The sequence below is a fragment of the Notamacropus eugenii genome, chromosome 1, assembly GCF_028372415.1.
Source record: "Notamacropus eugenii isolate mMacEug1 chromosome 1, mMacEug1.pri_v2, whole genome shotgun sequence".
Classification (NCBI taxonomy): Eukaryota; Metazoa; Chordata; class Mammalia; order Diprotodontia; family Macropodidae; genus Notamacropus; species Notamacropus eugenii.
This window is the reverse complement of record NC_092872.1, coordinates 524,037,832-524,064,522: the sequence shown is the minus strand read 5'-3', so window position 1 is coordinate 524,064,522 and position 26,691 is coordinate 524,037,832. Positions and strand designations below refer to the sequence as shown.

General features: G+C 41.5%; 1 protein-coding gene across 6 annotated transcripts in view; it reads right to left on the bottom strand.

Annotated features, from left to right (window-relative positions):
• Positions 1-920: 920 nt before the first annotated feature.
• Positions 921-26,691, bottom strand: part of SCARA5 (scavenger receptor class A member 5) — a 148,043-nt gene continuing 122,272 nt past the window's right edge. For 5 of the 6 annotated variants that reach the window (XM_072633825.1, XM_072633824.1, XM_072633823.1 and 2 more), the window contains 2 exons: positions 8,747-8,944; positions 921-1,494 (listed from right to left, as the gene is read on the bottom strand). In XM_072633825.1, the coding sequence (XP_072489926.1) occupies positions 1,358-1,494; positions 8,747-8,944 (335 nt within the window). In that variant the 3' untranslated portion in view covers positions 921-1,357. The remainder of the gene's footprint in view (positions 1,495-8,746; positions 8,945-26,691) is intronic. The other variant, XM_072633822.1, reaches the window with a different exon arrangement.

Here is a 26,691-nt window from a genome sequence, read left to right as displayed (position 1 = left end):
TCTCTGAAGAGAGCAGAGTGGCCTCCAGCCTGGACCTCCTGCTGTAACATCCTGGCAGGAATGAGTCTTCCTTGGAGAAGAGTAGGGGAAGAAGAGGCTAGAGATGTCTATTCTGCCTCCCTATGAGCCACACAACAACAGACCCATGATACATGTGAGGGATAGTCCTCACCATGTAAGTATTTGATAAAGCTTATAATTTGCCAGTATCTAGGGGCTGAGCCACAGGCTGGTTGTGTCTCCTCCTCCTTCCTATAGCAACCCATTCACCACTTTTCTGGTCGTATTCTCACCTCTTCCTGAGTGCCTGGTACTCCTGATTGCATAATGAATTCTAGTAGAATGCTCCTTCCCCATCATACAATGTTCCAGGACTAAGCAAATACACACCAACTGATGCTGATACTCAGACTTCAGAGACACCTAGTGATAGGATCATGGAATTTAGAGCCAGAAAGGGCCTGTGGGGATCATTTCTTATAGATAAAGGAGTTTAGACCCAGGGAGGCCTAAAACAGAAATGACTTTCCCAGATCACATAGTAAGAGAAATAAAGCCTGGATTAGTATTAATGATCTCAGATTCCACTCCTGGTGCCCTTTTGGTTTTGGAATTAGCATCTTCTAGCGTCTGGGAGTCATAGTCCAGGCTGAGTCAGTCCAGCCCCGAAGCCACATGCCCACAAGTGTTCTTCTGAGCTGTGGGTATTTTGGTGTTCTCTGGTCTTTCTCTCAGCCTTACCACCCTTTCCACCTCCCTCATTTTACAAATGAGTAAGCTGAGGCTCAGAGAAGGAAAATGCCTTTTCCAAGGTCATATGGCTCTTGCCAGGACCTGAATTCTGGCCACTTGCCTTTGAAATCAGAGTAATAACCAAGCTGTTGCAGAGCAGGGAGTCAAGATCATCAGTTTGCATGCAGTTTGGGAATTTTCTGTAGCTTTAATTATCCATGCTAACCCCACTCCCCATGGCCACATATAACAGAGTTGCTTTTGACACATCCCCAGTATTTAACTGTTACCGACAAAATGAAAACAAGCATGATACGGGTTCTAAGAAGCTACTATTGGCACAGAGTAAGGTCAGTAAATTGTTGATCCAGTTGGTCCAGAATGGAAAAGATTTGTAGTCAATCCCAGAGGCACTGTTTTCAGCAGCTGTCTAACTAGAGAGTTATGGCGGTTCATTAGTGGACACTAGGCTTAGGGGTGCAGTGCAGGGCAGGGTGCCAGAGCTGAACAGGAATGCAAGTCTGGGCGGCCCTGGGTGCAAGGTCCCAGCCTCCCCAGTGATAGGCAATGGAGGACAGCAGCTATATTGCCAGTGCCCTCAGGGCAGTTGCAATCCTGCCCATTCTCAATGTCTGGTGCACGTCACCCCTGCGTCCTCTGCGTGACCACAGTTGGTCTTTCCCCAGCTGGAGAAGCTACATTGGAGGATGCTGTCCTCTGTCCCTTTACAGGCGATATCATCAATCCAGATCTGCCCCGTGCCTATGGAAATATGTTGAAAAAGGTTTCTTAGAAAACATACTAGAAAACTCATTTCCAATGATAGATAGAGTGAGAAAGAAACCAGGGAGTTCAAAGGATCATAATAAGATCATTGCATTAGAGATGGAAGAGAACTTAGAAGCCATTAAGTTCAACTTCCTCATTTTACAGATGAGAAAACTGAGCCATAGAGACTGAGGTGACTCACCTGGGATCACATGGCTAGGAAGTATCTGAGATGGGATTGGAGTCAAGGTCTTTCTGACTCCACATCTACTGCCAGCCCCCCTCTCCCAGTACCTCTCTAAAGAGCAACGTTTCCAAATGCTAAACAAATGCTCTACCATGTGAGACACCCCCTCCTTTGATCCTTGACCAAAAGGTGTAGCTATATGGAACCCCCTGCCAAAATGGCTCTCTATCTCCACCTTACCCACCCCAACAGAGGTCAAAGATGCTGAAAGTGCTGAGACAGCTCATCCTCATCCAAGGATCTAACCACTTTTTGTCATGAACCAATGAAATAACATTTGCAAAATGCTTAACACAGCACATAGTAGGTGCTTAATAAATACATATTCCATTCATGGACCTCTTTGGCTTTTTGAGTAAGTAGGTGGAGTAATGGATAGAATGTTGGGTCTCGAGTTAGGAAGACTCAGTGTCCTCATCTGTAAACTAGCACTTACCTTGCAATGTTATTGTGAGAATCAAAAGAGAGAGCATTTGTAAAGAGCTTAGGCATGCAATAGGTACTATATAAGTGCTAGCCTATCATTATTGTTGGTGAAGTCTATGAAGCTTTTTCTTAAAATAATACTTTAAATTCATAAAATAAAATACATAGGATTATAAAGGAAACCAAATACATTGAAATACAGTTGTCAAAATATTTTCAAAAATCAAGTATATAGACGCAGACTAAGAACCCCTGCCCTAAATCAAGGGCCAGCTCTTTCCTTCCCTTCTTTCCACACCTTTCTACACACCAAATGGCGAGAACATGTATGCTTCTTAAGCCCAACATTATTGTGAGATCCTCACAATAATGTCTTGTCTTGAGTGGGGGGAGGGGAGGCAAGAGAGATGATGGGATGGTAAGCCAGCTTCATTGGCCAGTGGGCCAGTTCAATTACTTACAGTGACTTTATGGCAATGATCTCAGAATCTAGGGGAGAAGTTTCCCCAAATTAGCTATTCTAGTAACCAGAAGTTGTCTTCGGGACTATGTGACATCCCTCCTAATAAGATAGAACACATCTTCTAAGAAATGCACTCTGTACTCTTGGATACTAAGTCAAAATCAAGGATGTTCTAAGAATGAGGCCATCCAAAGGGAAAAGACTGATGAGAAGGACCCTTTAATTTAGAGTTGAACTGGATTAAAATTAAATGACCATAAAAAGACAAATGAAAGAGACTTTAGAGGTCATCTAGTCTAACTCTTTCATTTTAAAGGCTTAAAAAAGTGAGGCAGAGAGTAGTTAAGATGCTTGCCCAAGGTCACTTAGGTATGAAGTGACAGAGCCAGCATTTGAAACCAAGCCCTGTTTCTCCAAACTCAGCATTCTTTCCACTATCCCACACTGCTTCTGAATCAACTGGATTGATCTAAATTCCAAATGATTAACTATTTCCAAGACCATCCCAGGGTTTCAGGTCCAGACATATATTATCTTTCCTTTGAATTTACTGGGTCTTCTTGAATGTCAGGTGGGGATGGGACAGGGGACAGCAAGTTTGGAGTACATTAGATTGACCACATGCTAGATGGCATGGTGTGTGATTCCCCCATTGGCCAGAATGACTTATATGAAAATTGTTTGGCCAAGTTTATGAGAAAATAAATGACCTCCCAAGAGAACTAGAACTTTTCAAGGCAGGAATTATTTTTCATCTTTTTCCTTGTATTGCCAGCACCGATCACAGAGCCTAGCATGTTGAAAGTATTTAATCCCAAAGAAGAAATGGGATAGAGTAGTGAGGCATTTGTCATCAGGAAGCCCTGGGTTTAAATCCCAATTCTGTTACTTACTGTGTGATCATGGCCAGGTTATTTAATCTCTCTGGATCTCAGTTTCCTCAACCTTAAAATTTTGTCCAAAGTCCTCTATAGGTTAGTGGCAGTGCTGGGCTGGCAGGTAGTCTAATTGAATAGAATGCCAGGTTTGGATTTTAGAGACCCTGACCTCAGACTCTTATTAACTATGGAACCTTCTCTGAGGGTTTTCTTTAAGCCTCAGTTTCCATATTTGCAAAATGGGGGAAATAATAGAACGTACCTCACAGGGCTTTTGTGAGGATCAAATGAGATGGTAGATATAATACATTTTGTAAATTGTACAGTGCTACATAATTGTCAATCATTTTGAATATTATTTCTGAATTCCTAGTTCATTGCTCTGCCTACATTGTAAATCGCTCTGGAATAGCCTCAATAAATGTATTTTAAAGGGGGGGGGGAGTTTATACAAATTATTGCATTGTGTGCTGATGTACCCTGGATTTTTGAGCATGCTCAGTTTGCCTAGCATGGAGCCCCCTGAGTCACCTACCATGAGGAAGGAGTGACTTCCTTTGATTGTCTGCCTTTGTTTTTTAAAAACTGGCAAGACTGAGTCTGTATATGCTTCTTCTGCCATCTTTGGCTGGGCATAGTTGTACAGGCGAGCAAGATGGTGAGATGGTAGAACCAGGCAAAGCATGAGCTGGTTCAATCTTGTCAGTTTTAAAGACAAAGGCAGACAATCACAGAAGTCACCCTACCCACAAGATGGAGCATGCAGTGGGCTTCGTGTCAGGCAAACTGGGCATGCTCAAAGCCCAAATCCCACTGAATATCTCTTAAAATAAACTGCAGATTTCCTAGGGTTTGGAACTAGTTTTGTTACACAGAGATTTTTGTGGTTTGGGTATATACTGGGATAGGATTTGACCTGAATTTAAGTTAGGGCCAGGAGAATGAACAGCTATTTCTTTTCGTCCCCTTTGCTTTTGGCTTCTAGTAAATTCCTCTGCCTCCCTGGTGTCTTTTCTTGCCTAGATATTAGCTCTTTCTTACACAAGCTCTCTTTCAGGCAGATAAAGAATGCCCAGATTAAATATCTTTTGGAAAGCCCATTGGTTAACTGATTACCCAGGAAGGAGCTGGACACCCAAGGGTAGTATAGAATCAATCACGCCCAAAATAAATAAAGGACAGTCAAGGAGATTTGACCAAGAGGAAACTGAGCTAAAATGTTTATATTTTAGCTAAAGTCCAGACTCCATTAATTCAAAGATCTGGCTAACGTTCAATCATGAAAGAACAAAGAGGAATTTGTGAGGGTGGACCACTTATTAGCATCATTAAACTAGCGATGCTAGTCACTACTTAGCAACTAGTAGCCTTTCAAATATGTGAATGAATTAGAGAGCAAACCCTCCAAAGTGTTCATAAAATTTCTGCTCACCAGAACTTTTGGGTTAATATTGGCATTAAACAGTCCTTACTTTAGCTCTCACACTCGTTAACAGAGGCAGTAGTGGATTGAGTGCTGTGATCCGATTCCACAAGACCTGGATTGGAATCTAGTCTCTGACACTTATTAGTTGTGTGGCCCTGGGCAAGTCACTAAAACAGATCTTATCTGTTCCCACAAAGAGATCACATATATGCATTTGTATGTTTATTTGAAGTAATAATCCCAAACATTTATGTATCATTCTATGGCTACAAATGGGACAGCTAGGTGGAACAGTGGATAGAGTGCCAGGGCTGGACGTGAAGAAGACGAGTTCAAATGTGATCTTGTACACTTAATAGCTGAGTGACCCTCATTTAACCCTATTTGCCCCAGTTTGCTCATCTGTAAAATGAGTTGGAGAAGGAAATGGCAAACCACTCCACTATTTTTTGCCAAGAAAACCACAAACGGGGTCACAAAGAGTTGGACATAACTGAAACAACTGAACAAGGTCTGCAAAGCACTCTCATTTCCACTATTTCAAGAGTTTAAGTGACTTGCTAAAGGTCACATAATCAATAAGTGGCAGAGATCATTCCCAAGGTTTTCCAACTCAATGAAGTCATTTCTTGCTCTCTTCCCTTTTCTCTCCTCTCTTTCCCTGCCTTCTTCTCCAACTAACCTCTCCTCCCTTCTTCCGTTCCCTTTTTCTCCTTTTCCCTTCTCTCCTTCCTTTTTCTCCCTAAATAAATGTATGTACTGCTCTTGTTTTAAAAAATTTCAGTGATATTTCTAGAAATAACTCTACTACCTTTGAAATGGAAATTCTCTTATAACAAAGAAAACAGTTAGTCAAAAACACTCAATGTCATAACCATTTCTGACAATGTATACATTTTTGCCCTAATATTCCCCTGCCTTTATGCCAAGAAGAGTGAAAATATATTTCTTTATCATGTTTCATTATCTTTCCATGGGGAGCATGATTAGTTTTTCACTTCCTCAGAGGCAGAGTGATATATAGCAGAAAGAATCTTAGCTCTGTGGTCTGAGGACCTGGGTTTGAATTCACCTCTGACACTTATTGCCTATGTGACTTAGGCAGGTCACTCAGTCTTCCTGGGCCTCAGTTTCCTCATCTGTAAAATGAAGAGGTTTCATTATGAAAAATGCTATCTACTTCTAGAGAGGGAACTGATGAACTCAATGCAGATTGAAGCATACTTTTTAAACTTTCTCTGCTTTTCTTCCTTTTTGTGTGTGTCTGTTTTCTTTTGCAACATGGCTAATTTGGAAAAATGCTTTGCATGATGTCACAGATATAATTGATATCAATTGCCTGCCTTCTCAAGGAGGAGAAGTGGGAGGGTGAGAATTTGGGACTCAAAATATTAAAAAATGATTATTAATTTTTACATGTAGTTGGGAAATATTTAACAAAATAAATTTTGTATATAGATATAAAAGCAAATGAAGGTGTTGAACTGGATTACCTTTTAGAAGTCTGATCGAGGTCAATGATCGTAGATATTGAATCTAGTTTCTTTTTAGGGATCTTTCAATTTATATGATTGTAGTAATCTTGTGCATTGCTCTTCTAGCTTGGCCTGTTTACATATCTATCTATCTACCTATCTCTCTCTCTCTCTCTATCTATCCTTTCCCATGGTTCTCTGAATCCCTTATATTTGCTCTTTCTTGTAGTGCTCTTTTTACCACACCATAATAATTCATATAATAATAACAATAAATAATAGCTAGTATTTTTATAGCATTTTAAGATTTGCAAAGTGCTTTACAAATATTATCTCCTCTGATCCTCACAACTTTGGGAGGTAGGCGCTATTATTATCCCTGTTTTATAGTCAAGGAAACTAAGGCAGATAGAAGTTAAGTGACACAGGGTCATACCACTGGTAATAGTATGAGGCTAAATTTGAACTAGTGTCTTTCTTTTTTCTAATTTTAAAAATTTTTCTTTATTTTTTTTTAACTAAATGTCTTTCTGACTCCAGGTGCAGTATTCTGTCCCCTACGCTGCCTAGCTATCTCTCTGCTTCTGTCTCTGTCTCTTTCCCAACACACACACACACACACACACACACACACACACACACACACACACACAAAATAATATGTCCATTATATTTGTAAAGCACTTAGCATAGTTCCTGGTATAGAGTAGACACAATAAATGTGTTTTTCCTTCCTTCTTCCCTCTTTCTTTCCCTATCTCTTTCCCCCCTCCTTCCTTCCCTCTTTCCTTCCTTCCGTCTTTCCTTCCTTCCCCACAGTTGCTTCAACTAGGGAAATAATTTATATCACATGGCAGGAACTTTAACATTCTAATGCAAATTGCCTTAAAATACTTGTGTCATATTTGAGATTTTCTCACAAATTCTAAAAAGCCCAGGGAGTTTTGTGGAGGTGATTATTATATTACAGAACAGGGAGAAGAGGTGTGGTAGAGTACAAAAACACCCCTGGCTTTGGAACCGGAGGATCCAGGTTCAACTCTGACTTCTCACACTGACATGTCTGACCTTGGGCAGTTGCTCAATCAATCTCCCTTCTGTAAAGAGAGGGGAAAAAAGCAGACCTCTCCTGAAGCTACGATCTATTTTTGATTGCACAGGCCTGTCTGCTTGTTAGTTGGCAAGTTTGCTTTAGGCTAATGGAGCATGCCACATCTGAACAACTTGCCTTACCTAAGTTACTTAACCTTCTGAACAAGTTCATAATTTTATTTCATAAATGGCTTTGTGGTTATTTGTCAGAAGTCAGGTCATGGTGGGGGGCCCCAACAGTGTAGTGGGAACTATTTCTGTTTCTTCCTCTTATAAACAATATGACATCTATTATTTCTAAGGAAATATGCTGAAAACAAGTCCAAAGCTTTAAAAGGAAGAGACAGAATTTTTCTCTCCTCAGGGCTTCATTCCTCAAAACTCAAAAATCCTTCTGAACTCCCCAGGTAGCTGTCAGTTTCTAGATTTTACTGGAAAGAGGGTAGAGGACACATCATGAGAAACCAGCTGGTTTTCTGCCAGATGTTTTCAATGAACTTCACAAGAGTTGCTTGAATAAATGCCATCCACACCTAAAGGAGTTGGCAATGGGCAGAAGGGAGAGAAAAGAGTACAAAAGAATAGAAGGGTCAGTTTTGGAACATGTTCCACTTGGTCTAGTTTCAGTTTTCTTCTTTGGAAACCAGAAGTTTATAGATTTGGACCTAGAAGAGATTTTAGAAGTCATCTTGTCTGATCTCTTCATTTTATAGCTAAAGAAACAGAAGACAAGGGAGAATGACAGAATCACAGAGTTCAAAGGGATCTCAGTGAACACTTAGTCCAACCCCTACCTGAATAAGGAACCTCACCGCAACATTCAGGACAAGGGGTCATCCATCTTTTGCCTGAATACCTCTAGGGAGGGGGAAATGTTCTGAGCACAGACACACATATGGTGTCTCCAAAAAAAAAATCGGTATTCTGTAACTTGTTATTTTAAATGAATTTTAATTCTTACTGAAAATTGTTAGTTTCTTTAGTATATTTGATAAATAAAAAAGTCCTAAATAGTGAATATTCAATAATAAACGTTCACCTTCAAAATAAAAAAAAATTCCCTTGTGTGCATGCCCTAATGAAAGAGGCTGTTCCCACCTCTGGGTCCTGAAGCAGCCCTTTTCACTTTGGGACAGCTTTAATGGTTAGGAAGTTTCTCCTGACACAGAGTTTAAACTTACTTGTTTATGGGTTCTTCTCTTCTTTCAGAACCTTCCCTTTTCCATCTCTACATCTTACCTTGCCCAAATCTCGCTGTTCTGTACACCTCCTCCACTCCTCGGAAGCCCAGCATCCTGCACACCACGTCGCCATCCTTCTTATCCCATCCATCATCGCACACTGTCCCCCAGCGCCGGTCATGGTACACCTCCACACGTCCCTCATGGGGGCCAGAGCCATTGACCAGCCGGATCATCATACCCTTAGGGCTACCTGCTGGGAGAGAATTCACAAGTTATGGTATCATAGATTTGTAAGCTGTGAAGGGATATGATAGGTCATCTGTGCAGTTCCTTCAAGGACACCCAGGTCCAGGGAAGCTAAATGATTTATCAAAGGTCACACAGTGAGTGGCAAGTCTGGATTATTATGAATAGCTATCATTTATATGGACTTTCAAGGTTTGCAAAACACTTCGTCTTATTTTATCCTCACAACAATCCTGGGAGGTAGGTACTATTATTATTATTATTTTTTTTATTAAACTTTTAACATTTATTTTCACACAATTTTGGGTTACAAATTTTCTCCCCTTTTTTCCCCCTCCCCCCCAGACCCAAGTTTTCTAATTGCCCCTGTGACCTATCTGCTCTCTCCTCTATCCTCCCTCCCTGCCCTCCGTCTTCTCTTTTGTCCTGTAGGGCCGGATAGCTTTCTTGACCCCTTAACCTGTGTTTCTTGTTACCCAGTGGTAAGAACATTACATTTGGTCCTAACACTTTGAGTTCCAACATCTTTAGCTCCTCCCTCTCTACCCCTTCCCCTTGGAAGACAGGCAGTTCAATATAGGCCATATCTGTTTAGTTTTGCAAATGATTTCTATACTAGTTGTGTTGTATAAGACTAACTATATTTCCCTCCATCCTGTCCTGTCCCCCATTACTTCTATTTTCTTATGGTCCTTTCCCTCCCCATGAGTGTCGACCTCGTATTGCATTCTCCTCCCCATGCCCTCCCCTCTATCCTCCCCCACTTCCTGCTTGTGCCCCTGTCCCCCACTCTCCTGTATTATGAGATAGGTTTTCCTATCAAAATGAGTGTGCATTATATTCTTTCCTTTAGTGGAATGTGATGAGAGTAGATCTCATGTTTTTCTCTTGCCCCCCTCTTTATCCCACCACTAATAAGTCTTTTGCTTGCCTCTTTTATGAGAGATAATTTGCCCCATATAACTTCTCCCTTTCTCCTCCCAATATTTCTCTCTCACTGCTTGATTTCATTTTTTTTTTTTTAGTATATAATCCCATCCTCTTCAATTCACTCTGTGCACTCTGTCTCTATGTATGTGTGCGTGTGTGCATGTGTGTGTGTGTGTACTCCCACCCAGTGTTCAGATACTGAAATGTTTCAAGAGTTATAAATATTGTCTTTCCATGTAGGAATGTAAACAGTTCAACTTTAGTAAGTCCCTTATGATTTCTCTTTGCTGTTCGCCTTTTTATGGTTCTCTTCATTCTTGTGTTAGAAAGTCAAATTTTCTTTCCAGCTCTGGTCTTTTCATCAGGAAAATTTGAAAGTCTTCTATTTCATTGAAAGACCATTTTTTCTCCTGAAGTATTATACTCAGTTTTGCTGGGTAGGTGATTCTTGGCTTCAGTCCTAGTTCCTTTGACTTCTGGAATATCCTATTCCATTCCCTTCTATCCCTCAATGTAGAAGGTGCCAGATCTTGTGCTATCCTGATTGTATTTCCACAATACTTGAATTGTTTCTTTCTAGCTGCTTGCAATATTTTCTCCTTCACCTGGGAATTCTGGAATTTGGCCACAATGCTCCTAGGAGTTTCTCTTTTGGGATCTCTTTCATGCAGTGTTCTGCGGATTCCTTGAATATTTATTTTGCCTTCTGGTTCTAGGATCTCAGGGCAGTTTTCCTTGATAATTTCGTGGAGGATGATGTCTAGGCTCTTCTTTTGATCATGGTTTTCAGGTAGTCCCAGAATTTTTACATTGTCTCTCCTGATTCTATTTTCCAGGTCAGTTGTTTTTCCAATAAGATATTTCACATTATCTTCCATTTTTCGAATCTGCGTGGTATGTTCTGAGATATCTGTCTTTCTCGAAAAGTCCAAAGCTTCCATCTGTACCATTCCAGATTTGAGAGATCTATTTTCTTCAGTAAGCTTTTGAATCTCCTTTTCCATTTGGTTAATTCTGCTTTTGAAAGCATTCTTCTCCTCATTGGCCCCTTGCACCTCCCTTGCCAACTGAGTTAGGCTAGTTCTCAAGGTGCCAATCTCTTCAAGATTTTTTTGGTTCTCCTTTAGCAGGGAGCTGATCTGTTTTTCATGCTTCTCCCTTATCCCTCTCATTTCCCTTCCCAGTCTTTCCTCCATCTCTCTAACTTGATTTTCAAAATTCCTCTTAAGCTCTTCCATGGCCCGAGCCCTTTGCGTGGGCTGGGACACAGAATCCTCGATTTCTGTGTCTTTGCCTGATGGCAAGCATTGTTCCTCCTCATCAGAAAGGAAGGGAGGAAGTTTTTTTTCTCCGATAAAGTACCCTTCAATAGTTTTATTTCTTTTCCCTTTTCTTGGCATTGTCTCCACCTAGTGGCCTGACCTCTGAATGTTCTCCTCACACCCACCTTGCCTCCTGGTCCTCCCAGCCAGCGTTTGGGGACTGAGATTCAAATGCTGCTTCCTGCCTTAGGATTTTTGGCGGGGGCAGGGCTGCTATTCAGTGTTAAATTAGGCTCAGGTGCTGAGGTCAGGGGCAGGGCCACCTCTCTGGCTCAGTTCCCTCAGGGGGTTTATGCACAGACCTTCCACAATGGATCCAGGCTCCCGTCCGTTTGGGGAGCCCCCGTCTGCAGCCGCCTCTCAGCCCCCACCTCCCGGGGGGGGCCCGAGCTATGGGGGCACCTCACTCCCCTCTCAACCCGCCAAAGAGACTCTCTCACCTACCCCCGTCAGTCACCTGTTGGTGGGGGGCCCATGCAGCTGCTGAAGATCCCACCTCCGGATCCCTCTCAGAACTTTGTCTCTCGGAGCCGCGGTCGCCGCCGCAGGTCCGGGCTGGGCACCATGTCTGCAGTGCGACGGACCTTTTGCGAGAGGTTTGCAGGTCCCTCTGTGGGTGGGGGGACCCGCGTGGCCGCTGGAGACTCCCTCTTTCCCACGGTGTCGCTGCCGCGGCAGGGCTGCTCTCCTCTTCCCGCCCTGGCGCCCAGTTCCCGGCGCGAAGGTCCCCCCGCGAGAGGTTTGCAGGTCTCTCCGGAACAGAAATCTCCCTCGCTCCAATATTCCGTGGTCTCTGGTTGCAGAATTCGCCCTGGGTTAGTCCCCTCTGCCGTTCTGTGGTTTGTGGGTTTGGAGCTATGTGTATGTGCGTCTTTCTACTTCGCCATCTTGGCTCCGCCCCCTGGTAGGTACTATTATTATAAATCCTTTTTACAACTGAGAAAACTAAGACATAAAGAGATGGAGTCACTTGTCCAGGGTCACACTTTTAGTAAATGGCAGAGCCTAGATTGGACGTAGAGTCTTCCTGACTCCAGGTCTTGTGCTCTATCCATTGTGTTCCCAATTGCTTCTAGGATTCAGTCCCAGAACCTACAACTCCAGACTCCAAACTCTAACTTCCACAGAACCAATCTTGAATTAAGGAGATAGAACACACCAACTTACAAACGCCTTTCACACGTAGTCCCAGAGTCTCTTCTCATTCTATTCACTGAGGGCAGAACATAACTTTGTCCTGGGATTTCTACAAATTCTAAGAATTTATCTTAGAATGACTATTGAAACTTTCTTTTGCTTTCAGGGGGATTGATAGACCAGTTTATGCATTTTTATTGTCCTTCACTCCCTTCAAATTCTATTCATGTCCTTTATTTTTGCATCATAATCATATCTGGTTCTATAACCCTCCTCACTCCCTGACACCCTTCCTACAGGACCCTCCCTTGTAACAAAGCAAAACATGAGTGACCTCCCCTGCCAAAAGAAGGATGTTTTTTTCTTTCAGTCAGTATATCACAGGGACTGAAATGCTACCACTCCAAATTCACTTTCTTTGTTTTTTGCTCTCAGGGATGAATATCTGGTGACTGGACTCAGATGGTTCAGGAGGAGAAAGTGAGGTTGGTGACCTTGCATAGCTCTCCCTCACTCAAAACAAAGTCAAGTGCAAGTCATGTCATTATTTCTCTGATGGCATGGTCTTCTTTGAAAGAAGGATGAATACAGACAAACACTCTTCTTCAGTTTTTGAGGTTCCATCCAGATCTTTTTTTTTTTCTAATTGCCCTAAGACCTGGGTCAAGCCAAAACAATACTTTATTATTTCAGCATTCAGCCACATCTCAGCCATTAAAAGTAAAACTCTTAACACTGAAGGATGGAAGGAAGACTTCTCTACAGCATGATTGAGTAGGCTACATCCAGAGACCCCTAGGGCACCACAGGTGGAAAGGATGGTGGTTATTCATTCATCTAATAAATTAGAAAGCACAGAATTCGGGGGGCCAACTGCTCATTTCTGGGCTGGCATAAGGTCATCTATGGACTGGCCCTGCTCCAAATGCTTCTTCATCTCAATGAGCAACTTCACATCTGCACCAACTCCACCTCTGAGTAGCCCAATAGGTCAGCATTGGACATATCAAAGACACTACCCACAGCTGCTGTGTCCACACCCTGTGTCCCCCATCTTCTGCAGCCTCAGTTTCTTCAGCACCCCACCAAACTTCTCCTGCTTGCCCAGGTGGGGAAGTTTGATGTGGACACCTGCACAAAGGCCTGTGCCCAGGTTGGAGGGGCATGTCAGGATGTACCCCAGGTGAGGATTTCACATAAACTTGTGGTTCTTGGTCTTAAAAAGGGTTTCAATCTGGGTAAGCCCTGAGCAGAAACGTGTGAACACTCTTTCATGTTACCTCCCTTCTGCATGGAGATGACCCTCAGGTGATCTTCCTCATTGATCCACACCAGAAAGGTCTTGTTGTCATTGTGCCAAATGCCCCTGCCATCGGGCCAGTCTCAGGCCATGCCAGAAGCTGAGGAGTGGAGAGACAGGCTTATCGCAGAGGAAGTGATCATCAATCAGCTGTTCTTGCTCAGTCATGTTCTTCAAATCAGTGCTTCCCATCCAGGTCACCCTCCAGGCTGGCCAGAGCTTCTACAGACAACTTCTCTATCGCAGGGTGCTCGCCCCAGCTACAACGTGGAGGCAGGCAGAATCCTCAGATGCTCCAGCCATTTCAAACACAGGAACTCAGCACATAGTTCAGATCCAGGTAATCGCCACCCTGCAAATTCTCTGGGTTAAGATCAATCTTATGCTCATCAGAAGGCTTGTAGCCTCCATGTCAGTTTCAATAATGGGATCAAACAGTTCCTTGAATACTTTGCAGCTCTCTTCATCTCCAGCCACACAGCCCACAGTCATGATGAATAGGTGCCCTGGGCTGTTCACACAGGTTTGGACAACATCATCCACAGTGAAGCCACTTGATGTAGCCTTATCCCAGAATTTTTCATAGAGCTCAGGTGTCAGCACCTTAGCCATTTGGTTGTTGTGCGAGGAGAGGTTGGGATATTCCTCCTCAGTGGGGTAGCGGGACTTCAGCATGTTGTGGCTACTGGAGAATGGCATGACAGCAGGAGGCAAGGGTGCTCTAGGGGTCACAAAGAATGAGAAAGTTGGAGGATGCTGCTTCTCTTGCTGTGGCAGCTACACAGGAATCCCAGGCTAACTAAGCCCGAGCTCAGTCACCAAGGCCAGTTCTAATAAGCTACTTGTTAGGTCTTATTAACAGATACTTCCACCACCACCCTCTATTATTAGTTAATACCTGAGTCTGAATCAGGCAATTAGACTATTCTCCAAAGCATGACAGCTGTCTGAGAACATAGACCTGAAGGAATGGGATATGATATATATGTTTGGAAAAAGAAAGAGAGAGAGAGAGAGAGAGAGAGAGAGAGAAACAGATATCCAAAACACAGGCTATGTCCTGGGTAAAACTGCATATTGGGATGCTGTGGTAATCATGGGGTGGCATGAGGTCACTGAATACCAAAATGGAAGGAATTCAAGTAGATAGAAAAGTTCCAGCAATGGTAGGTGGTGGGTGGGTGGAAACTAGTTTACTCAGTTTTGTCTTCAGTTGGCCCTGAAGGTGAGGTTGGTGGTTATTTATGGATTCAATTAACAAGTGAAATTGAAACAATTCTCTTTGTTACCATAATAGGTTGATTTCTCCAGAACAGAAGACCACGTTTAACTAACCAGCCACCTGCCACTAATAATACTTGGCAAAGGAAACTGTTCCTCCCCAGTGACGAATGTAACTGGAGTTTCAAGTAATCAATGACCCCTTCATTGTCTAAACAGACATTCATGGAATTAACAAACCATATGAGGAATTTTCACACTTAATAACAACAATTTTCAATTACATGGCACTTTGAGGCTTACAAAACATCTTCATAACAACCCTGTGAGTTCAGGAGGGCAAGTACTATGATCTTTATTTTATAGATCAGGGAACTGAGACTCAGAGAAGCGAAGATTTATCTGAAATCACAGAAGAAGTAAATGGCAAAGGTCAGATTTAAACTCAAGTCCAAGAGCTCAAATCCAGCACCTTTATCACTAAACCATGCTAGATCCCATAACTCTCGTGATAGTGTAACTGTTTTTCCTTCATTACCCTTCCTTGCAATGCTCTCTGTTCAGCAATGCACCCTTCAAAGCAGGGAAAGATAAGATTAGAAAGGAATAAGGGAAAGCCAGATAAAATCAAGTAGCTAGGAGAGAAGGGAAGATGAAAGGAAGAATACTTACTTACACAATGCCCTTTGACATGCTGTGTGGGGCCATCCAATCCTCACATGGTTGGTTTCTAGAACACTTTGCGTATCAGTATATAGTATGCCAAGATGTATACTTGATGACAATCTTGTCACAGTTCCACCCAGCTAGATGGTTCAGTGGAGAGAGTGCCTGCTTGAAGTCAGGAAGTTATGAGTTCAAATCCTGCCTCTGATATTTATTAGCTGTGTGACCCTGGGCAAGTCACTTAACCTCTATTTGCCTCAGTTTCCTCAGAGGGAGGAATGGGGATAGTAACAGCACCTACATCTCAGTGTTGTTGTGAGGACCAAGTGAGATAATAATTGTAAAGTGCTTAGCACATAATAAGTGTAATATGAATGTTAGTTATTATTATTACTACTAATAATATTAGTACACAAAAGGTTTGCATCTAACATCCATTTTACTTATTTTCATAGTCTTTTAGAACACCTAACTGGACTTTTCCATTTGAGAAATAACAGGATGGAGCTTAGACAGACTTAGTGGTTAGATTGGGGGCAAAGAGCCAAATTTTGAAGAAGGCAGCTCTGGAACTCTCTATATTATGGTTGTGTCATTATACAATTTCATGAGGATGCAATTATGCCAAGATGTCACCAGGGGGCAGTGCTTTTTTTTTGTTGTTGTTGTTGAGGTCTTGTCTGAGCAGCTGGACGTGGAAAACTGAGATTAAATGCTGTAACTTATTTCCCCACTCAAATATGCTTTTTCATTAACATAGGCCTTGCTAAAATAGCTAGTATTATCATAATAAATTAAAAGATCAAAATTCATCTGAAAGAATAAAAGGGCCAGAATATCAAGGAAATTAATAAAAAGAAATACTGGGGAAGGTGACCTAGCCATAACAGGTCTTAAATTGTATTGTAAAGCAGCAGTCACCAAAACTACTTGGTACTGGCTAACAAACAGAGGGGTAGATCAGGGGAATAGGTTAGGTGCACAAGACACAGCAGTCAATGAATATAGCAGTTACTGTTTGATAAACCCAAGGACCCCAGCTTCTGGGATAAGAATTCACTATTTGACAAAAACTGCTGGGAAAACTGGAAAACAGTGTGGCTGAAATTGGGCATAGACCAATATCTGACACTATATACCAAAATAAAGTCCAAATGGGCACAAGATTTGGGTATAAAGGCTGATACTGTAAACAAATTAGGGGAGAAAAGAATAGTTTATTTGTCAGATTTATGGAGAATGGAGAAATTTATGACCAAACAAGAGATATAGAACATTATGAAGTGCAAAATTGATAATTTTGATTACATTAAATTGAAAAATGTTTGCACAAACAAAGCCAACATTAGGAGGGAAGCAGAAAACTGGGAAAGAATTTTTACAACTAGGATCTGTGATAAGGGCCTCATTTCTACAATATATAGAGAACTGAGTCAAATTTACAAGAATACAAGTCATTCCTCAATTGATAAATGGTCAAAGGATATGAACAGGCAGTTTTCAGAGGAAGAAATTAAAGCTATCTATAGTTATATGAAAAAATGCTCTAAGTCACTATTGATTGGAGAGATACAAATCAAAACAACTCTGAGGTACCACATCACATCTATCAGATTGGCTAACATGACACAAAAGGAAAATGATAAATTTTGGAGATGTGGAAAAGTTGGAACACTAATTCATTGTTGGTGGAACTGTGAGCAGATCCAACCATTCTGGAGAGCAATTTGGAACTATGCCCAAAGGGCTATAAAAATGTGCATACCCTTTGACCCAGCAATACTGCTTCTAGGGCTGTCTCTCAAAGAGAGCATAAAAATGGGAAAAGGACCCACATATACAAAAATATTTATAGCAGTTCTTTTGTGGTGGCCAAGAACTGGAAATCAAGGAGATGCCCATCATTTAGGTAATGGCTGAACAAGTTGTGGTATAGGAATACTATTGTGCTGTAAGAAATGATGAACAGGCAGACTTCAGAAAATCCTGGAAAGACTTATATGAACTGATGCTGAGTGAAGTAAGCAGAACCAAGAGAACATTATACACAGTAACAGCCACAGTGTGTGAGGACTGTTTCTGATAGACTTGGCCCTTCACAGTAATGCAAGGATCTAAAATATTTCCAAAGAACTCTTGATGCAAAATGCCATCCACATCCAAAGAAAGAACTATAGAGTCAGACTGCAGAATGAAGCAAACTATTTTCTATTTTGTTATGTTTTATTTTGTTTTGTTTTTTTCTCGTGATTTCTCCCATTTGTTTTAATTCTATGCAACATGACCAATGTGAAAATGTGTTTAATAAGAATCTTTGTGTAGAACCCATAGAAGCATTACGTTTTGGGGAGGGAGTGGGGAGGGAGGGGAGAAAAACTTAAAACTTATGGAAGTGATTGTTGAAAACTGAAAGTAAATTAATTAATTAATTAAAAGGATGTACAATTTGAACAAGATTTAAAGAAATCCAAATACATATGCACAATGTAGTGCCCTTCTCATTAATTTTTAACTATTGAAATTCATAGCTTAATTTAATTCTTTCTACTTCTTTCTCCAGGTTCAAATAAGGTTTAACTCACCTAGGAACTTTCTTAAGATCAGGTGCAGCTAGGTAGCACAGTAGATAAAGCACCAAACCTGGAGTCAGGAGAAGCTGCATTCAAACGTGACCTCAGACATTTACTAGATGGGTGACTTCACTTAACCCAGACTGCCTCCAAAAAAAGGATTATGTGCTTCAGTAAATATGATGATTCGCTCATTCTCATATTGTCTTACAATCTAAAACATAGAGCCCAGAGAATTCATTGTGCCTTTTTCTAGGGTATTCCAGTTTCCCCTAGACCCTGACCCACTTCCTTAGTGTCACCCCTGGGCCCTGTCCTCTTTTCTCCTACTGTGAAACCACAATGTAAAAATGTTTTCTTCTTTAGGTTTTGAGTTATGAAAAAAAATTGATTGGGATATAGCTTTAAAGATTCTAATAGGACAAGCTTGAAATTTCCTGGCTGATGGTGTAGGGAGGGATCTGATTATAGAATCTGAATTTTACAGGGAACTGTTCGGTTCATTGGTATTCAGTGCTTTATCCTTCACCCAGAAAAGCATCATCATCCTACTTATTACTGGCAGTTTGCTCTTTCTTTTTAAATTAAAAAAATCATTTTCAGTTCCAAATTCTTTCCCTCCCTTCACTCTCTCCCTAAATGTATTGAGAAGGCAAGAAATACAATACTCATTATATATCTGAAGCCATGCAGAACACATTTTCACATTAGCCATGAAGTTTGCTTTTTCAATATAGATTGATTTCTTTCAATTCAGATACTTAGTGAAATAGATATGAATTCCATGGAGGTATAATTAGACAACTGTAGGGACTGGAAACAGTTTGGAGGAAATAGGCTAGTTATATGGATGAAACCTGTGCCTCATGGTAGGGAATGGAATATAAATTTTTTAAATGCACAGAAGTGAAATCAGACTCCTTGGATGGGTTGTATTGTCAATTCAGAAAACATTTTGATTTCTTGTCCAAATGTTTGATTAACTAATTCCATCTGTCCATTTGTTTAGGGGTAGCAAGTAACAAATAACCTGGTTTAAGCAGTCAAGAATATCAAAGGATTTTTTTTTTTAGAAATATGATGTACTAAAACAGAATATCCTTGGGGTATCAAATTTCTTTCTTTTTCAATCCATCTTCCACAAAGGTCACAAGCACTCACAAGCACTCCTTTAGTCGATAAACTCCATTGGCTCTTTACTGCCTCTAGAATACAACATAGAGTTCATTGTTTGGTTTTTAAAGCACTTAACAACCTGGCCCCTTCTTGTCTTTCTAGCCTCATTACATATTACCTGCCTTCCCATGCTCAGAGGTCCTGTCCTACCCAGCTGGACTTAGGTCTCTATACTTTGTGACCTTGCATTGAATATCCCCCATATCCAGAACATACTCCCTACTCACTTCTGCTTTACAGAATTTCTCTCTTCTTTCAATTACCACATTTCCCAATCCCTCAATTGCTAGGACTCTCCCTCCCTAACCTTGTATTTAACTATATGATATTTATTTTGTCGTTACTCTACAATATGACATATATCTATGTGTAAATACATGTATATACATAGTTGTTTTCTCTCCAATAGAATGTAAACTTATTGAGAATATTGATTGCTTGATCTTTTATTCATATTCCTAATAACCAGAATAGTATATGGCACATAGTAGGTGCTTAATAATTTCTCGCTGACTGATTGGACTGGGCGCCAACATCAGATACAGTCAGGAACCCAGATGGGTTCACTTTTAGTCAATCTAACTATTCTGGGAGCTGTCCTTGGTCCCTGGATTGGGTGGGGCTGGGAATATCTGCACACTACCCTATTTTGTCATAGACAGTGGCTACCAACATTGTTCCCATGTCATGGGTGATTGCAAGACAGAGCAGAAAAAAGCAAGCCTAGAACCAAGCTATCAGGACAGCACAGTGTAGTCAGTGGAAAGAATGTTGGACTGGAGTCAGAAAACCGGAATATTTGAATCTTAGCCCAGAGACTTATTATTCATGTACTTTGGGCAAATCATTTAATTTCTCTGGGCCTCAGTTTTACATCTGTAAAATGAGTGGGTTGAACAAAATGACCTCTAAGGACCTTGCATTTCTAAATTTATGACCCTATGATTCCATTCAATAAGCATTTATTGAGTCTTCTATGTGCCAAGCACTGCTTGAGGGGCTGGGGATACAAATATTTTGAAAAATGAAATAATACAGGCCCTGACATAAAATAACTCATATTACTTTGGAAAACAAAACATACACCAATCTATGTACAAAAATATGTACAGAATTGATGCAAACTAATATTTGGCAGGGGGGGGGTATGAACAATTAAGGAGATCAGGTGATGTCTACTATAAGAAATGACACCTGACTGTGCTTTGAAGGAGGGTTGGGATTATATGAATTGGAGTTAAAAAGGAAGAGTGTTCTAAGCAGGGAGGACAGCCTGCACACAGAGAGAGGAGATCAAATGTTGTATATGGGGAATAGTAAAGGGTCTATGATATGGCATGCAACTAAGAGAGCTACAACATGCAGGTACATGTGTGTGTGTTTGTCCTTCGTTGCTGAAGAAGACCATGCCATCAGAAAAATAATGACATGACTTGCACTTGACTTTGTTTTGAGTGAGGGAGGGCTGTGCAGGTCACCAGCCTCACTTCTCCTCCAGAGCCATCTGAATCCAGTGACCAGATCCATCAGTATGACTGGAGATGACCCAGGATGAGGCAATTGGGGCTAAGTGACTTACCCAAGGTCACACAACTAGTGAGTGTCAAGTGTCTGAGGTAGGATTTGAACTCAGGTCCTCCTGACTCCTGCACTGGTGCTCTATCCACTGCACCACCTAGCTGCCCTGCATGTATATGATGTTGGTATCATAGAAAAAGGGTCATGTAGGTACTATGGATGCAGAGGGAGAAGTTAAGGTCAGACACCAGCACACTAGGCAAAATGGAGGGGAAAGGATGGACACTGTGACAGAGCAGGTGATCTGAGATGGGTGTCCAAAGGACCTTAGCAGGCAGCACAGGCAGAAGAAGAATCTGGTCCAAATGAATAGGTAGAGAGAGTGGATTCTGCTAAGGGTGGGATATGGATGGTCAGGCCACATGATGCTGTTGCTGCTACTGTTCAGTCGTTTTCAATCATGTCCAACTCTTCCTTGACCCCATTTGAGATTTTCTTGGCCATTTCCTTGTCAAGTTAATTTTACAGATGAGGAAGCTGAGGTAAACAGGGTTAAATGACTTGCCCAGGTTCACACAGCTATTAAGTGTCTGAGGCCAGATTTGAATGCACCAAGATGAGTCTTCCTGACTCCATGCCAGGATGTCTTTCCACTGAGCTCCCTAGCTGTCCCTCAGGCAAAATCATAATAATTAGCATTTATATAAGGCTGACTATATGTCAGGCACTATCCTAAGTAATTTGTAAATTCATAAAACAGTACAACTGGGCTAGGACAACTAATCTTAGAATGGGAGTTATCCTCTTCTAAATTAAGAAAAACCTTCCACATGGTTCATAACACAGAATTATCACCTCTCTGATTTGGAAAGTGATCTGAGAGGTCATCTAATCCAACCTATATCTAAGCAAGAATCCTCTTAGAAATAAGACCAAAGTGGTCTTCCAGTCTGTGCTTGGAGATCTCCTATGGAAGGGAATCTACGGCTTTCTGAGGGAGTCCACTTCACTTTTGGACTGCTCTAATTGTTAGGGAATTTTTCTGTATCTGGGGCCAAGTTCTAACTCTCTATACCTTCTATCTCAACAGTAGGAAACCTGTGGTCTCCTAGGTCTTTAAGTGCAGCTTTTTGACTGAATCTAAATTTTACAGAATAAATCCTTTAGGGTGGCCTGAAAGCTTCAGGTTCCCCACCCCTGTTCTACTTGTTATTTGAAGTTCTCTCCTCTGGGGCCAAGCAGAATGAGTCTAATTACTTCTCCGCATCACAGCTGGATACCCTCCCATTTCTCAAGGTCCATTTCTAAAACAGGCGCCCAGAACAGAATGAACTAGCGTCCTTATCCACCCCCTCACCATCACAATCTGAGTCTGTCTGCCTTGGTGACAATAAAGTAACTGAAAACATTGGGTTGACTGCCCAGCAATTGCCTTTTTGTTTCTGGGGTCACTTGACGGAACCTAACTAGAATTCTAAAAGCGGCTTAGACTTTCCCCTGAAGGAAATGGTTCCAGTCAGTGGAGACAGACCTAACGCAGCAGACATCTTGCTGCTCTGCTTCCATCTTTCAGGACGTGGTTTCATGCTGTGAAGCTGCCTTATTTTTTTCCCCACCCCAAACCTCTTCTCTGCTGACATGTCCCTTGGGCAAGATGTGGGTTTGCAACACAATCTGGGCTGTGACGCAGATTGCCCCATCCTGGGGATTTAGGGCGTGCAGGCAGATGCCCAATATGCAAGATCCCCTGAGAAGGTCCAGGAAAGGGATACAGGGACAGGCAGAGCAGGAAGCTCTGTTCCCAGGCTTCAGTTTACATGGCTCCCCTCCTCTGGCTGGGCTGGATGCCTGATTGACACCATTATCCAATGAGGGGCTTGGAAGCTCTCCAGATGGACTGGGAGGATGGCTCCCTCTGTAGCCAAGGGTAGAGCCTGTGACCAGTTAGTAGGCTTGACTTTCTGTGGCTGGAAGGTTTTGTCTCAATGGCTCTTACCCTTGAGGTGAAGTTTCCCCACCAGGCAAAGAAGAGCTTTTGGAAACTGTCTCACTCAATGGAATGTTTCCGATTCTAACCAATGAGACCCAGTGCCATAGTGACTGCCCAAGTCTGACTGGTGGTCCGGGGCTGGCCTGCTGTGGCAAAGCCCCTACTTCAGAGTGATCCTCCTATGTAAGATCACTCACTAGTGACCCCTTCAAGTTAATCAAAATAGATTCTCCAACTAGCTGGCCACCAGAAATTTAGAGAATCTTTTATAAAGGATTTAGAAGAAAACCGAGTGGTGTGAGGGATAGAAAACTGGCCTCAGAGTCAAGAAGACCTGGGTTCAAATCTCCCTTCTGACCTACATACAAACAGTGATCTGAGGCAAATTATATCTCAATGCCTCAGCCCACTCTCTTAATGGTACTGATACAGATCACTACTGATACAGATATTGGTAGAGAGTGCTTCTGTACCAATGAATTAACAAATCTGGGCCCCCAAACTCCAATATCATAGCTGTAGAAACTTGGGTAGGCAGAGGGAATAACAAAATCCTCTGAATTTAAGCAGCTAGGTGACCAGATAAAGTACTGGGCCTGGAGTGAGGAGGACTTGAGTTCAAATCTGACCTCAGACACTCGCTGCTGTGTGACCCTGTTTGCCTCAGTTTCCTCATCTATAAAATGACCTGGAGAAGAAAATGGCAAACCTCTCCAGCATCTCTGCCAAAAAAAACCCAAATGGGGTCACAAAGAGTGAGACAACTAAAAAGCAATTTAACAACAAGAGGGTAACGATGGTTTAGATATTCCCCGATATATAGGCAAAGAGGCAAACTGTGTGACCTTCAAATGTTTCCACCCCCTCATCAGTCTGCTCCTTTACATTCCCATGCTACCACTCTCCTTCAGATTCTTATCAACCCCTACCAGGGTATTGGAATAGCCTCCTAGCTGATCTCTATGCTTTCAATCTCTCCTTTCTTCAGTCCATCTTTCACATAGCTGACAAATTAATCTTCCTAATCTACAGGGCTGCCTGTGCTATTCCTGTGCTCAAAAACTTTCAAGGATTCCCTATCACCCTGAGGATAAAATACAAGTTCCTCAGCTTGTCACTTTGAACCCCCCACAAGTTTGCCTTTAGCTTCCTTTTCTGAACTTTATTTCATATTACTGCACTTTGGGTACTATATGTTCCAGCCAAACTGGACCTATTTCCTTATCTTATTTTATAATTCCTGTCTTCAGGGACACTCCCTCTCCCCTCCTGCCCCTCTCCCCCTTGCCCAAAATATGGTCCTTCCTCAATACCCATGGAAATCCTTCACAGCTCAGGTCACGTGTCACCCTCCTCCAGGAAGCCTTCCCTGATCCTATCATTTAAGAGCATCATTTCCCTTCCAATTTTTCTTAAGCATTTTATTTGGATTTCTCCTCTCCTCTCATTGCTTCCTACCTTGCATTATATTTACCTGTGTATGTGTACCACTTTCCTTTTAAACTGTAAGTTCCTTAAGGACTTGTTCTGTGTAGTTTTTCTTTAATCTTTGTATCTCCACTGCTTCACAAAGTTCCTGATACCCAGTAGGTGTTTTATAAGTGTGTGTTGAATAAAACTGAGATGTACTGCTCTTTTCTTCTTTTTTTAAGGTAATAATCTCATATTAGAGAGACAGAATGATGTAGGGGATGGTTTCAGCCCTGTTCAAGTCCTTCTCTTGATACAGATTGGCTGTGTGACCTTGGATGAGTCATATAGTTTTTCAGTGACCCAGGCAACTGTAAAGGTAAGGGAATTTGAAGATCTTCCCTGCCCCTCAATAGGCCCATGTGACCTGTTCTGTGCTTTGACCCAGCACACAGCTTGAGTCACATGGAGCTGATGGTGGGAGGAGCTTGCTGAAAGTGGAGCAAGAAGGATACAGCAGGAAGAAGGAGTAAGATAGAGCTGAGAGAGAGCAGGCAGAGTAACTAGCATGTGTGAGAGACGGAGTGATTTTGCCTAAGGGAGCTTGTTTGTAGGGGGAGGTTTGTGGCGGGGGGGGGGGAGGGTAGGGGAAGGGGGGGGCCTGATGGAGGGAAGGCTTGGGGATGGCCGTACTTCCTGCATTAATGTGTATAGATTTCTTTCTTACTATGATAGATTTGGCTTTCTCGTATCTGAATAAATGTCTTGGTTTCGTCTTTGAGGAAGAGAGTTTATATTTTGCAGATTTGCCCTGGAAATACTCATGAATATCCATAACAGTTGCTGTGGGTATTGCATTGGTACCACAGCAACTCTCCAAGGCATTAAGTTGCAGGACAGTTGCCCATCTGCATTGGTAAAGGGACTTTTCACATCAGGAGTTAGTTCCCTATACCAAGGAAATGACAAAAAGCAAAAGATCTTCTACTACTCAACTACAAGTGTTTCCCCATGTTGGAAAGCCATTGTAACAGACAAAGCTTCCAGGGAGCCCATCCTGATCTACCCTGTAAGAACTGGAATCAAAAGGCTGGAAGACCGCTGAAAGCTGCCTTCCTTATTCCTCTTTCCCTTTCTTCTCTAAGGGTATCTGATTTACATCTTCAGAAGTCTCATTTATAATAGGCTGAGGTTTGCAATGGAAACTGAGAACCCTAATCAATCCCCATTACACATATTTTATCTTGAATGAATGAATCAGCGGTTTTTTAAATGCTTACTTAGCACTGAGCTAAGTACTGGGTATTCAAACACAAATGTCAAGATAATCCCTTCCTAAAGGAATTCACATTTTAATGACGTTCTAACGCGCACACACACACACACACACACACACACACACACACACACACACACACACACACGAGGTTTTACTTGCAAAGCAGAGGTAAAGGTCTCATGATCTTTAGAGTACAGCAGCAAAGCAGCAGCAATATTTGTTTTAATCATTTAGTAGGGATACTATTGGGCTATAGAAATGATGAGTAAAATGCTCTCAGAAAAAACTGAAAAGACTTACATGAATTAATGCAAAGTAAAGTGAGCAGAACCAGGAGAACATTATACGCAGTAACAGCAAGATTGTACGATGATCAAATGTGAATGACTTAGCTATTCTCAGCAATACAATGATCCAAGACAATTCTGAAGGACTTTTGATGAAAGATTCTCAGAAGAAAGAATTAATGGAGCCTGAATGCAGATCAAAGATATTTTTTCTTTATTTTTCTTGGGTTTTTTTTGTCTATGTTTTCTTTCACAGCATGACTTACATAGAAATGTGTTTTCTATGACTACATATGTATAACCTATGTCAAATTGCTTGCCTTTTCAATGAGGGTAGAGGGAGGTTGTGATGGAGAGAATTTGGAATTCAAAATTTAAAAAAAAGAATGTTAAAATTGTTTTTACATGTAATTGAGGAAAAATAAAATATTAAAATTTTTAAAAGCATTTACTATATACCAGGACCCATGAAGTAGGTGTTATCATTCCCATTTTACAAATTAGGAAACTGAATCTCAGAGGGATTAAATGACTTGCCTGGGTTATAGATAATAAGTATGTTAGGTAAGATTTGAACCTAGCTCTTCTCAATTCCAAGTCCAACACTGTCTAAATACATTAGGCTGCCTTTTTATGTTAAAGATACTATACTAAAACAGGGACTAGCAATATCTTTGTGAAGAGAAGCTATTTTTTATTTCCTTAGGGCTTTTGAAATCTTCAGAGATAAGATTGGGGTGGGGAATGAGTTAGCTATGCTTCCCACCCAGGAGTATGCAGAGCCAGCTTGAACCAGTTCAAGAGTACAAACATTTTCACCTCAGAAACTGTCAAACTCTTGGTTGAATTCATCCCACTCACATTTATAGTTATGATAACTGTGTACTTCCTTCCATTCTATTTTTTTACTTGATTTAGGGCTTATTATTTTATTAATTTATAGATTTA